At 32.7% G+C, this 14,785-nt stretch overlaps 1 protein-coding gene across 1 annotated transcript in view; it reads left to right on the top strand.

Annotated features, from left to right (window-relative positions):
- The first annotated feature begins 4,259 nt into the window (after positions 1–4,259).
- The window catches only part of CYLC1 (cylicin 1), a 32,436-nt gene continuing 21,910 nt past the window's right edge, over positions 4,260–14,785 (top strand). Inside the window, exons 1-4 of the mRNA XM_056124137.1 lie at positions 4,260–4,360; positions 7,266–7,306; positions 8,471–8,589; positions 11,233–13,011. Coding sequence (XP_055980112.1) covers positions 4,260–4,360; positions 7,266–7,306; positions 8,471–8,589; positions 11,233–13,011 — 2,040 coding nt within the window. The remainder of the gene's footprint in view (positions 4,361–7,265; positions 7,307–8,470; positions 8,590–11,232; positions 13,012–14,785) is intronic.

Raw genomic sequence — 14,785 nt, 5'->3', positions numbered from 1 at the left:
TTTGGGGAAATGATTGTTGATATTATCAGTTATTGGGGGTGTTGGGGCTGAAAGTGAAAGACTAGGGACAGGCCAGAGATATTCATAGGATGCGCGCCTCATTTGCTGATGTTAAGGGGTAGTGGATGGGCACATATGTTCCAGGGAATTCAAATTCTTCCATAAATACCATGTGCTCAAAATTGTAAAATCTTATAAAATGAACTACTTATATCACTTAAAAATCTATTTGCTTAATTATAAAATTTAACTGTCTGATGACAGATTTATCTTTTTCTTTATGAATAGCACATATTTGTAACTTCTCTGTTACATTATTTTATGCCCATAAAATTTTGGATGTTTAATTACCCTCTATTTTTTTCTTTCAAGCAGGATGTTTATTGCTTGCATAACATTTTCAAATCATACATCATATAGACTTCTAATGTATATGACATTGATTTACTCCTCTAACAGATTATGGCATCTCTTCTATATAAGTTCTTTAATATTCCTGAATTCTGTTGAGACAGACGAGTAGAACTCTGATATATACCTAACCTCTTCTTCAGTAAGAAAACTTTTTCCAGTCATATTCTTGTTCATTTCCTTCCAATCATACTATAACTAGTGAGCCTCCATTTTTTTTACCTTTTAATATCTGGACAAAGTGATAATAATATGAATTATAAATTCTGACTTATCATTTAATATTTTCACTTTTGTCATATTATTGTCCCACAAACAAATAATGGTCAACTTTTAGTGCAATGCTCAAAAGCATACAAACTACGTATTAAGTTTTCACTGAAAAGTTGTACCTTCACATAATATACACTTCACATAATAGTACTATGGCTCCAGCCTCATGATTCCTATTTTTATGTTATTTTGTTCAATTTCAAATGCCAAATCAATATTAAACAATCTCACTAATCATTCTATAATAGTATTATTAAATCTATATTGAATTTGATAAAAAATCAACTAAGAATTTTGGTTTCTATTTTCTTTTTTTTTTAGATTGTTATTAGTGAAACCCCATGAGGTACAGTTGTAGATTTACAAATTTTTGTGCTTGGGTTTCAGTTATACAATGATCGAATACCCATCCCTCCACCAGTGCCCATTCTACAACACCACTGATCCCAATATCCCTCCCACCCCCCGTACCCCCTATCTCACCCTGCTTCTGTGGCATCCTACCCTGCCTCTGTGGCAGGGCATTCCCCTTTGTTCTCTCTCTCCTTTTGGGTGCTGTGGTTTGCAAGAGAGGCATTGAGTGGCAATCATATGAGTATCAATCAATGAGAGTAGTCAATCAATGAGTATCATTGAGTATCAATGAGTATCAATGAGAGTAGTCAATCAATGAGTATCAATCAATGAGTATCAATCAATGAGTATCAATCAATGAGAGTAGTCTAAAGTCTACTCTCAGCACGCATCTCCCATCCTGGTTTCTATTTTCAAAGAAATCTGTATATTATTTTATTTTCTATTAGTGTTCAGTTTAGATTTTATTATCTTTATTATGCTCTATTATAATTATTACCTTATTATATTATTTGGAAAAATATTTAAATAATTATTACCTTGTAGGTATATGGAAGAACTGAACAATGAAAATATCTGTGCCTTGCATTCCCTAAGTCAGTAAGTATTTAATTATAAAACGTGTATGTTTGTGTATGTGTATGTAGCTTTCTATTTCCCTTTTCCAACTTCCATGTATTCCTTGTAAGTAGTTTTCCAGTTAAATTCTCAAATCAATTGACTTTTTCCTTCTTCCTTTGCTATCAACAGTTATTTTTTCTTTCTACATAGAATGAATGTAAAACTGGTTTCAATTTGCTGTTCAATCAATTTTCTTCTTGAAATAGATATATTTACTCACATTTTCTAATATGGGATTTTAATAATAGGCTGTATATATAAAAATTTGTATTTTTATCCCCTAAATATTCATACACAGTAATTTTCTTATGGTATTTATTGTATTGTCCAATGTATTTTTAAATTTTCATTGTGATTCATTTCGGGAGGATGATTTGGATTCCCTGGTGGTGTTTAGGGGCTAACCCTACCTTATTGTTAAGGGTTCATTCATGATGGTGCTGAGGAACAATATGTAGTGCTGAGAATTAAACCAGGTTCAGGTGCATTTAAGGGAAACACCTTAATTCCTGTTTTACCTCTCCTGCTCTTGACGTTTATATACCATATAATTTATTTATTTATAAATATCTAGGTAGTTTTAAATATTTCTGTTTTTGATTTTTAGATGAATTCCACAGTAGTCAGCAAAAATATTCCATATTAACTTAATATTGAATAATAATGGACACATGATTTATATCAGTCTATGATTATGTATACTTCAAAAGACTGTGCACTGTGTAATATTTTGTATTAATTATATATTTATTTTCTGTTTTATAGTCACATTAATCAAAATTTCTATATCACTGCTGGAAAAATTTTATCCTTTGTTTTATTTTTCATTTAGATAACTAATAAAATTCAACAGCAATTGTGATTTTGAGTATTATTACTTTGAATTTTATAATCTTTTGTTTTAGGTAGTTTAAAGCTTTTGCAATAAACATATATATACATATCATTATTATATATTATTATACTAGAATATTCATCATTATTATAATTTGTCCCAGACTTTTTAGCTAGGTAAGTCTGACAATTTTATGCCATCATTACCATGTCATTCATAAATATTTATGCAGTTATCATTTTATTTATTTTTATTTTTTTGCTAAGTTTTCATTTTTTTAAATTTTTATTAGTGAAACACCATGAGGTACAGTTGCAGACTTACAATTTTTTGTGCTTGGGTTTCAATTATACAATGATCAAATACCCATCCCTCCACCAGTGCCCATTTTCCACCACCATGGGTCCCAGTATCCCTCCAAACCCCCAATCCCCCATCCCACCCTGCCTCTGTGGCAGGGCATTCCCTTTTGTTCTCTCTCTCCTTTTGGGTGTTGTGGTTTGCAAAAGAGGCATTGAGTGGCAATCATATTTGGTCTATAGTAAATATGATTCTTTTAGCATGCTTCTCCCATCCTGGGAAGATCCTCCCAACACCATTTATTTGGTGCTCCCTTCTCTATCTGAGCTCCCTTTTCCCCTAGCATGTGTGGCTGACCTCCAAGCCATGGAGCAAACCTCCTGGTACTGATCTCATCCACTCTTGGGTGTTAGTCTCCTATTTTGTTACTTTATGTTCCCCAGATGAATGCAATATTTCTATGTCTATCCCTCCCTTTCTGACTCATTTCACTTAGCATGATACTTTCCATGTAGTACCACTTTATGTAAATTTCATGACTTCATCGTTTCTAACACCTACATAGTACTCCGTTTTGTAGATGTACCAAAGTTTCTTTAACTAGTCATCTGTTTTCATAGAAATTAGAAATTGAGCTCCCATTTTGCCCAGCAATACCACTCCTGGGAATATATCCCAGAGAGGCAGTTATCATTTTAATTAAAATATGCTATGCCTCTCTGTATTGAAGGTGTGTCAAACATGATTTTATGTGCCAAGTTTTGAATTATAATCCAATGTTATCAACTGCTGACTTCTAAATGTTTTATCTAATTCATATTTTATTTTCTAAACTAAAATCCAATATAGATTGAGCATCTTAAATTTTTTAGTTGTACTGAACAATATATTAACTCTAAATATATTAGGCTTTAAATTATATAACAGCTCTTTAGAATGTATTTTATTTCAGTTACATTGAACATTTTTATATTTTGTTTATTTATTTTTATTAATAATATACTTTATTAAAACAATGTATTTTACAAAGCTGTTCATAATACAGTTGTTATGAGGTTTTGATATCCAAAGACCAGAGTCACCAAACTGAACTTCCCTCCAGCTTTCTTCTTTTTCCAAATCATCCCCCAAGCCAGCAGGTGCACAATAATTTATTTTTATACTGCTGGTAACAACTAAACAACTGAAGGAATTATTAAAAATACTTCAGTAAGAGAAAATATGTGAAAATTGTTAAGTCTCACCACAGGATTGTTATGTAAGCTGTTGGTTGCTATTTGCCTCTGTGTTACTGATTTTGTTTGCTTCGTTTAGTAGGCTTCTATTGTATTACTTTCCAATCTAATTCGGTGTTTTCCTACTGAAATTTCAGTATTAAGGAATTTTTAGGTGTCCTGTAGCCATGTATGTGACCACACAGTTAGGAGACATCAGGAACTATGATCTGGGTAAATAAATTGACAGGATGGCAACCATGGGATATAGTTGTGGCTGCTGGGGCTCCAGGATGTATGGGAGAGTGGAAAGAAACTTCCTAGCCCCAGAATTTTCAGCCTGGACATTGAGGTACCTGAAATTTTTTGCAGTTTGATTACTGTAGAGAGTATTAGTTGAAGCAGTGTTGTATTTGGTTTTAAATACAGTATTTTACACTTTCTTTACCCCATGTTTTAGTATTTTCTCTTTTATATTGTTTTTCACTAGTAAATATTTTATTGCACCTGTCCTCTTGACCTCATTACTTATAGATTATTTTACTTTTGTAGACATTTTATTCAATTTTACGAAGAATTAATATTTTAGCCTATCATATACAATTTAATCCCCTTAAAATGTAGTGCCTTTATCTCATGCATTTTAGTTGGGGGGTCCACATATGGCAGTGCTCAGGTTTTATTCCTCTGAGCTCAGGAATCACTCAGGAATCACCATATGTGGTAACAGGGATCAAACAAAGGTTGATCCTAGTTTCCCTGTGTAATCACTCTTTCCACATGTATTTTAATCTAAAGAGATTAGTATTATTTGTACTACTTCTATATTCATATATTTCTTAGTGCTTTATATGGCTATGAAGTTTTTCCATTTGTATGTATAAGTATGTTTTTATATGTTCACTTTTGAACATATTTTTCTGTTGAATTAATAAATTATGTGGTTCATTTTTTCTTTAGACTTTAAATGTATATATTCACATTGTTATCTGGTTTTTATCACTTTCACCCCTTTATATAAAGATAGAAATTAAAATCAATAGCATGCCAATAAAAGATCATTGCAGTTATTTAAAATATAAATTGAAGTTTAAAATGTGCTGTAAAATAGTGAAAACTACTCAAATATGTAACTATCTGAAATACCAATAACTTCAGAGGAAATACACATTTATTATAAGTAGCTATATTAAGATACTTGGCTATTTGGGCCTTTTTCACTGTTTCTTGAAAGCTTAGTCCAGTATTCATGAAAGCGAGGTGTAATACATTGGGATGTTGGAATAAATATAGTTTGTGTTTATATTTCATTTCATATTTTAAATTTCTCTACCCTATCTTCTTATTTATAAATGATATTATTTCAGTGTAATGTTATTTAAACTTTGGCATAGTAATATGTGCTCTAAAGGGAGATAGAAAATTAACATTGGCCAGTAGGAATGAACCCCGAAATAATGAATTTGTAGTCACATTCCCCAAACAGGAAAGTAGGGATCTATTCAGCTTTTCAAACTTTCACACTGTCAAACTACATAGTATCTTCTAGTTATACCTTTAATGAATGTGACTTCAATAGCAACTAATAGTAACCAATAGAGTATTGGTTATTTCTTTTTGAAAAAAGAAGCACAATTTCAGAAATCTATGAAGATTTTTTTCTTGCTTAATTTCATTCAGATCGGTGGTTCTTACCCATAATTGAGTGTGCAAATTAATCAAAGCTTTAAATTAATTGGTTAGTAAAATCAATTTCAATACATGGGTCTAGGAGGAGTTTTCAGACATCTTTTATTTTTAAATTTTCCAAATTAAGTCTGATATTTACCTTCAGTTGAAAACTACTCATTGTTCCAAATTATTGTCACAGTTCTTTGGTAGTTATTAAATTATTGACATTGATGAAATATTTTGGTTATAGAACTTTACATAGGAAATAAAAAAAATCAACAACAATATAAATAGATTTAACAATTCTGAGTTTAGACCCCTGATTTATTTCTGTTTATGCTGCTCTTTGGACAAACTGGCAGGTTACCGAATGTAGCCTGCCCACAGGGCAGAGTCTGGCAAACTCCCCGTGGCGTACCCAATATGCCAAATACCAGTAACAACGATGGGTCTCATTCTCCTAAAGAGCCTTGAATATAATCTCAGGGCTAGGATGAAGGAGCCGGTACTGGGGCCTGCTCGAGGCAATCGACGACTAACAGGATGATTTGTGATTGTGATTGTGTGATTGAGTTTGGATATTATTTATTAAATTGATGGTTTGTCACGCAAAGAAATCAATTTCTCGGACTTCGGTGAGGAAGATACACATAGGAAGCTGCAAAATTGCAATTCAAAAATTTAAATAGTATTGTGGAAGAATGACAAATCAATAATTTTTTTTCAAAAGGAAAAAAATTAAGTCTTACAGTATATGTATATATAAGTACAACCATGATTACTAAATCACAGAGAGTATGCATTAGTAGAAATAGTTTCACTAACAGAGGAAGCAACATTTTTAAGACAAAGTATCATTGTGTATTGTCAGCAGATACTATGAATATTGTAAAATTAAATACATTCCTAATAAAATATTACATACTAAATTCCACTGTTTGTAGGACCAGTTAAAAATCCTATATGCAGGGACTGAAGAGATAGCACAGCGGGTAGGGCGTTTGCCTTGTACGCGGACGACCCGGGTTCAATTCCCAGCATCCCATATGGTCCCCTGAGCACCGTCAGGAGTAACTCCTGAGTGCAGAGCCAGGAGTAACCCCTGTGCATTGCCAGTTGTGACCCAAAAAAGCAAAAAAAATCCTATAAACATTTTTCTGCTTATCCCAGACATATCTAGTGTTTTGATTCACATTAAGAAAATGTTTTGGGTGTTTTTTTCTAATGAATTTAGAATAAATACAGGATTTTTATTTGTTTAGACTTTTTCACCAGAAGGCTATTGAGATACTGGTTTAAGTTATTGTTTTATATAAGTAAGATATTTTATATAACTTAAAATTTATCTGTTGGTTTTATTTAAAATATTGGTTCACTTTTTTAGATTTATTATAAAAATAGATCTTATTCATCTATAATTTGATTAGAAAAAGGATTTCTCTGAATTAGACATTCTGATATAACAGATTTCAAAAAGGGAAAATTTTTCAGTGTTTTTATAGAGAATAAATTATGTTAGCTTATTATCATTAGTGTCATTGTTATTTATAGTGAAAACTAAGTTAAGTATTTTTTTTAATTAACAGACAAAATGTAAACATCAGAAAATATGACAATTCTATACCAAGTAAGAATTTAATCTCTGCATTAAAATATTATATAAGTTATCATTCTCCTGACTCTGAAAGAGCCTCCAATCGTTGGGAAAGATGAGTAAGGGAAGGCTGCTAAAAACTCAGAGCTAGAACGAATAGAGACGTTACTGGCAACCGCTCAAGTAAATTGACGAACAACCGGATGACAGTGATACAGTGATACAGTGATATTTGAAAAATATTTTAAGAAGAAAAGTCTAGAATGTTTCATTAAATTTTATAAAACCTAAAACGTAAATGTACTTTTTTTTATTTAGAGAAATAAATACTTGTGTATATGTCTATGTTCATACATATGTGTCCTGTGGATAGTAGTGGAAGTATACAGGCACTTTGTTCACAGTTGTGCTATTGTATCTTTGAATCCCTAAAACATTGGTATTTATCCTTTTTTGTTTTTGTTTAACACCTGGCTCTTCAAGGGTCTTAACTTAGCAATCAATCCTGGCAGGGCTTAGGGAGGAAACTATATAGGGTACTGGATGACCCCAGGTTGTCTGCTTGCAAGACAAGTGCCCTGCCCAATATACTATCGCTCTGGCACTGATATTTGCACTAATCTAGGCCAAAATCATACAATAAATTAAATATTTATTAAGAACCACAAAAATATTTGTTTTGAAAAGCATTTGAACTAGTCATCTTTAAGGGAAATATTTCAGATTTTCTATTTAAGATAAAATCTTTACTTATATAAATTTCACTAGTGTTTAAAGCTGACAACTTCAGACTTTTTTCTCTCTGGATAACCCTGTTTTCTTTCTTGAACAACTGTCATTCTCTTTCTTCCCTCACATCTGTTTAAATTTCTTTTAATAAAACTATTTTTGCCACACTAAAAATGATATAAATAAAAAATAAAATTCACAACTTCAAAGCCACATGCAAGGCAAATGGCTTAAACCCTGTATTGTTTCTCTGACTTAAATAATATTAATTTAAACACAATTCTGTGCTTAAAAGGAAATTAGTGTTTTCTTTCCTTAACCTCTATGAAAATAAATGCCAAACTCCAGAGGATATGCAATATTTTGAGGTATAATTTAGTTTTATTTTAACAATATATATTTACTCAATATTTCAGAGCTGTTGAGAAATATTTGTATAATATTGGTTGTTGTCCTTTCTCTTTTTAGTCAGTGAATCAAGGAGAAAATTGTGGAATCAAGTATACTTTGCTTTGACATTTCCCAAATTATCTCAGCCAGGTATAAAAAAAAGAACAAGACCTACAGAATTAGAAAACACAGTTCCTGTAAGTACTGAAAATGCCATTTGTAAATAAATGTAAGATGATTAAGCTATAAAAAACATAAAATAGCCAAACTAAATTAGAATCTTACTAATTAGTAGAAGCAAATATTTCATTATTACAGTCTAGTTTATTTGGTTTGTTTTTTAATTTATGATTTTGTTATAAAAAGTTATTCACCCTCACACCAATCAAAGTTCCCAAGACACTCCACAATAGTCCTTATGCTGCTTCTAATATTTCTCTTAATTTTCCCTACCTTTTCACATTGTTTAGCAATCTGAGTTTTGCAATCAAAGTTAAAGGTTTGTTAACATTTCATACTGTTTATATCCTTGTTTGGAAGCAAAATTTGTATATCTGTAGATTCCTGCATTATATATTTTTATGACAGAACTCAATTTCAAATTAATGGGTTCTTTTCAGAGGCATTATGTACCCAATAAGTTATTAAAAATGAAAATCCTAATAGTGCAACTGATAGAATCTCTCAGAAAATATTTACTAGCTGCAAAACATTTAAAAGTTTTTACCATGTTACCTAATCACTTAATCACTTATCACTTAATCACTTAATCCCCGTTATTCATCGATTTATTCGAGCGGGTGCCAGTAACGTCTCCATTCATCCCGGTTGCGTGCTAGCGTAGCCCAATGGTATCTGTTCGTTTTAGGAACATGTAGAGCCTCAAACCGATCATTTAGGGTCTTGACAAAGAAGTCTGACCATCTTATAGGTGGGCGTCCACGTGATCTTTTGATATCTCGTGGAATCCAATCAGTAATGGCTCTAGTCCAGCGGTTGTCTGTAAACCTCATTACGTGTCCAGACCATCTGATTTTTGATGTCTTGGCAAATGAGACAGCGTCCCTGATTCTTGAGCGTTGACGAAGATCAGAACTCCGGATTCTATCTCTCATTTGAGTGAATCGTGATATTCCAAGCATAGTTCTTTCGATTCCTCTTTGAGAGACCCGAATAGCGTTCTCATCCTGTTTTCGTAGGGTCCAGGTCTCTGAGGCATATGTTAATGCAGGAAGAATAGTGGAATCAAAGAGATGTGCTCGTAGCTGGAGGTTCTTTGTCCTTTTAGTTATTTCTTCAATGCTCTTGAAGGCATTCCTAAGTCACACTAAAATAATAATAAAAATTAAAAATAAAAGTACTTTAAATTTTGAGTGGGCTGGAGTGATAGCACAGCAATAGGGCATTTGCCTTGCACGCAGCCGGCCCGGCTGAGCTGGGTTCAATTCCTCCACCCCTCTCGGAAAGCCCGACAAGCTACCGAGAGTATCTCACCCACACGACAAAGCCTGGCAAGCTCCCCGTGGTGTATTCAATATGAGAAACACAGTAACAACAAGTCTCCTGATGGAGACATTAGTGGGCCACTAGAGCAAATCGATGAACAAAAGGAGGACAGTGCTAAACTTAGAGTAAGAACCAATCAATATTGATGAGATTCAGAGCCTTGCTACTTTCACTTTTTTGTGAAACAGGATAATTTTATTGAATAAAATTTCCTTAGAAAGTCATGAGATAGTATGGCACTTAAGTGTTCTACTGCTTTTGTAACGTGGAGTTATGTGTTATGCTATCGACTATCAAATCTAGCTCCATAAGTCTTGTTACAACTCGCTCGATTTGCTCGAGCGTGCCCAGTAACGTCTCCATTGGAGACTTTGTTGTTACTGTGTTTGGCATATCTAATACGTCAGGGGGAGCTTGCCAGGCTCTGCCGTGCAGACGAGATACTCTCGGTAGCTTGCCGGGCTCTCCTAGAGGGGCGGAGGAATTGAACTCGGGCTGGCCATGTTGGCTGCGTGCAAGGCAAACGCCCTACCGCTGTGCTATCGCTCCAGCCCAACATAACAAGAAAAATGTTTTAAAAGTATCAAAAGTATTTATTCAAAGGAAATTTTTTACATCAGTATCCATCCAATGTTTCTGCTTTTCTTGATACTCCTTTAATTCTACATTACCATTTGATGAATGGTCGATACACCCACTGGATAGTTGAAGAAATGTAAGAAACAAATGGAAACTCAGTCTATGCAAATTTGAAAAACTGGGTTATACTTAAAAATTGTACTAATACAAATTGCAGTAGATCAAATTTTTGTTTCATTTTATGTTTCTTTCTCTTGTAGTGTATAATAGATTTGCAGTCTCTTGATTTTATCAGATATTTTTAATGTGTGAGTTGAAATCATTATGGTCTAAGATATTGCAAGAATTATTATAACACTGCTTGAGAATATTTTCTTATTTCTTTATCCATTTAGGGGTATATGGTATGAAAAATCTTCCCGCAAATATCTACATATTAGAATCTAACGGGAAATCACTTTCAATTAAGAATATGGGCCCTTAAGTATCATGTATTGTTGAAGGTGTATTTCATTATCAATCATTTAGGAAGCCCAAAGGTTTATCTTAAAGTTATCTTGTTTTCAACATGGAGCTGAAATATACATATGTGAAATATTGAAAATTAAGTAAGTGTTTAAAAACTAAATATCCCTAATGGAAAATTTACATATTCCACTATTTAAATATTAAATATTAGCTAGACTATTTTCAGGATTCAATATTAATTATATAATTCATTGATAAGGTTTGAATAATTCTAAAAATCTTTTTAGAGAAATGAAAAAATCAAATTAGAAGAAATTTGGAAGCCAGCTCAAATATGGATAAGGCATGTTTTAAGAAAAACAATCCAAAGACCATCTTTTTATTTAATTGTTAGGAGACAGGCTCTATTTAGAAATATTTATACTCCCATAGTTCATCCTGAAAAGAACCAATCAAAAATGTTCAAAGGTAGCAAAAAAGTTACTTTGAAGAAAGATTTCAATAAAAGTACAAGCCTTCTTGAGTCAACTCCAGAACCTATAAAATCAGTAAATGATGAAAAACCAAAAATACAAACTAAATCAGATAAACCTCCATCAATAACAACACTTGAAATTGAACAATCCAAGACATCAAAGTCCAAATCAGAAACAAATTTAGAATTCAAAGAATTGGATGTAGTCTCAATAAAGGATCTCAATAACTACCTAGAAGATCCAAAAAATTCCAAGGAAATGGATACTAAAATAATGTGTACAAAGGATTCTAAGAGCTCAACGAACAATCCTGATGCCCAATCAAATAATTGCTCAAAATGTAGTTTGAACTTAAATTTGATAAGTTTTGAGGATCATTGTGATAAGTCCATGACTGTTGACTTGTGGTTAAAGAATTGCTCACAGAATAATTCAAAGAAACCTTCAAAGAAAGATGCAAAGAAGAATGAAAAAAAGAGCTCTGATGCTGAATCTGTAGCTTCAAAGGATGCAAAAAAGGATGCAAAGAAAGACAAGAAACTTTCCAAGAAAGAGAGCAAGAAGAAGAATGCAAAGAATGACGCTGGATCTACTGATGCTGAATCTGTAGACTCGAAGGACGCAAAGAAAGATGCAAAGAAAGAAAAGAAACTGTCCAAGAAAGAGAGCAAGAAGAAGGTTGCAAAGGACACTGGATCCACTGATGCAGAATCTGGAGAATCAAAAGATGCAAAGAAAGATGCAAAGAAAAGTAAGAAACTTTCCAAGAAAGAAAGCAAGAAGGGTGCAAAGAAGGACACTGGATCTACTGATGCTGAATCTCTAGATTCAAAAGATACAAAGAAAGATGCAAAGAAAGATAAGAAACCTTCCATAAAAAATAAGACGGATTCAAAGAAGGATGCCAGCTCTACTGATGCTGAATCTCAGACTGACTTGGAGGGGGAAAAAAGTAAGAAAGAGTCCAAGATAGTTAAGAAAGACCAAAAGAAAGATGCGAAAAAGGACACTAAGAAGGACACTGCATCTACTGATGCTGATTCTGAATCTGAGTGGAATTTGAAAAAAGAAAAAAAGGATGAGAAGACGGAGAAAATAGCATCAAAGAAAGGTGAGAAGAAACCTGCAATTAAGAGTGAAGCAACTGCTGAAACTGAATCTGATCGGGAAGCAAAGAAAGATAAGGATTTAAAGAAAACAACTAAGGAGGATGAAAGCAAAGTTTCAGCAACTATGGGTGTCAAATCTGATCAGGTTTCCAAGACCTCTCCACAAAGGTCTGACATGGTCAAAAGTTTAGAAAATGAATCAGAAGCGTTTCTATATACTCCTGCCTCTAAAAAAGAAGTTGGATCAGACACATCTACAGTTTCAAAGGAATCACAAGAACTAAAGAAAGACTCCAAACCGGTAGTTCAAAAGACATCTTCCGACACAAGTGAAAAAACTACGGTTCCATGTATGATTCCTTTATTCAGTGAAAGACCACGAGTACCTCCTTGTGAGCCTGTCCAACCATTACCTAAGGTCAAACGTCTCTGCCCCTGCAAGATGCCGCCTCCAGCTGCCAAACCAAGATATGCTCCTCTGGTATGTATACTCTTCTTTTGTTTTGGGAAAAGTAGGCTGATGATGACATGTTTTAAAGGTTTGATTATATATTTTATCTAAGAAATTGTTCATTTGTTTAATATTGGTAAATTTCTACTCACATATGGAAAAAAGTATTTTAAAAGAGTTTTAAAATAAATGTCAAAAATTGAGGATATTATATGACTGAAACTTAATCATGATCAACTTTATAACTGTATATCTCATGGTAATTCAATAAAAATTAATTTTAAAAAGTTGAGTTTAGCATTTAGGCTGAATAAGTGAGAACTATCTTGCATTTAAGAAAACAGTAAAATTATCTGCAAAGTGAAACACATTAAAAAGTGTTTAACATTTATCTGCATAAAAAATAACAAAAATTTAAATTGAATAAAACTTTTGTGTGCTATATTTAAAATTTGAACATTTACTGATAAGGCTTTGGATATATTAAAAAGTTTAATAAATCTATACAATCGGTTTGAAATAGAATTCATACGTGCAAAAGTGTATGCTATCCATATATAAACAAAATTTTATGAGCTGTTATTTATCGCTGTCTTATTATTAATGTTTTTCCTCTCCAAAGACTTGTGTCTTCTACTAATCTGGTGGGATTCTCCCTAAATATTTTTGTAGAAAACTGCATAGCATTCTACTGTGTATACATGCCAGAACTTTAATTTCAATGAAGTAAAACCAGTTTTTATTGAAAGAAATTCAGAGATGTGTGAGGGTAGATAAGTGTTGAGGCGAGAAGACAGGTATTTAGCAGGTACTGGGGAGGAGACATGGAAACAGAGAATGGCTTTAGGGAGAAGATTATACAAAATTTCTCCAAATTGTCTTGGTATGGAGCGCTGCATAAAATAAAGTTAATCTGAGTATTGTCATATTGTCATATATTGTCATAATATGTTATATTATGTCATATAATATTGTCATATTATGGAAAGCCTTGCACTCCCGATAGTCCTTTTATATTATCATCACAACCTTTAGATTGCTTCTTTGTAAATTCATCTTGGGTTACATATTTGATTGTTTCTGTTACCTGGATATTATGTTGAATACGGAAATGAACATAGGTGTGTATTTCCCTTCCCAAGATAATATTTTAGCGTGGAAGGGAAGTAGACATGATGATGTGGAATTACTCTGTACTGTGAGAATTCTGATCTTACTTTTTGGAGGAATATCCATGTAGTTTTCCAGAAAGGCTGAAATATACAATATTGTCACCAACAGTGTATGATGGCATCTTCCTCTCAAAATCTCATCTGGTTCCAGTCTTTATAATATATTTCACTCTCACCAGTGTGAGATTATTTCTAGTTTATACTTGCCCAATAAAAGTGACTGTGAGCAGTTTTCATATGCATGCTACATATCCTGGTGTCTTCTTTGGGAAAAGTCTCTTCAAATCCTCTTTCTCATATTTGATGGTGCAACTGCATTATTTTGTTGTTAAGTTTTGGACTTTATTGTAAACTATGGACAATAGCCCTTTGTCTAATATATTTTTGCATGTTTTCTCCAATTCAATAATCATTTTATTTGAGCTAACATATTTTTAAAAAATTAATGTAGCCTTATTTACTTATTTTCATTCTATCATATTTGTTTCTGGAGTCAAACCACTGAAGACACCTTTGAGGTCCATTTCCTGGAATATTTTGCCTATATTTTCCTAAGTTTATTTTGTGAATTCTGGCCAAATCTTGACAAAGTTAATCCAGTTTGAATTAACTTTTGTAAATAATGTGATGTG

This window comes from Sorex fumeus, unplaced genomic scaffold (assembly GCF_029834395.1).
Source record: "Sorex fumeus unplaced genomic scaffold, SorFum_2.1 ptg000050l, whole genome shotgun sequence".
NCBI lineage: Eukaryota > Metazoa > Chordata > Mammalia > Eulipotyphla > Soricidae > Sorex > Sorex fumeus.
Note: the sequence above shows the minus strand (reverse complement) of the source record. Positions and strands in the feature narration are given on the sequence as shown.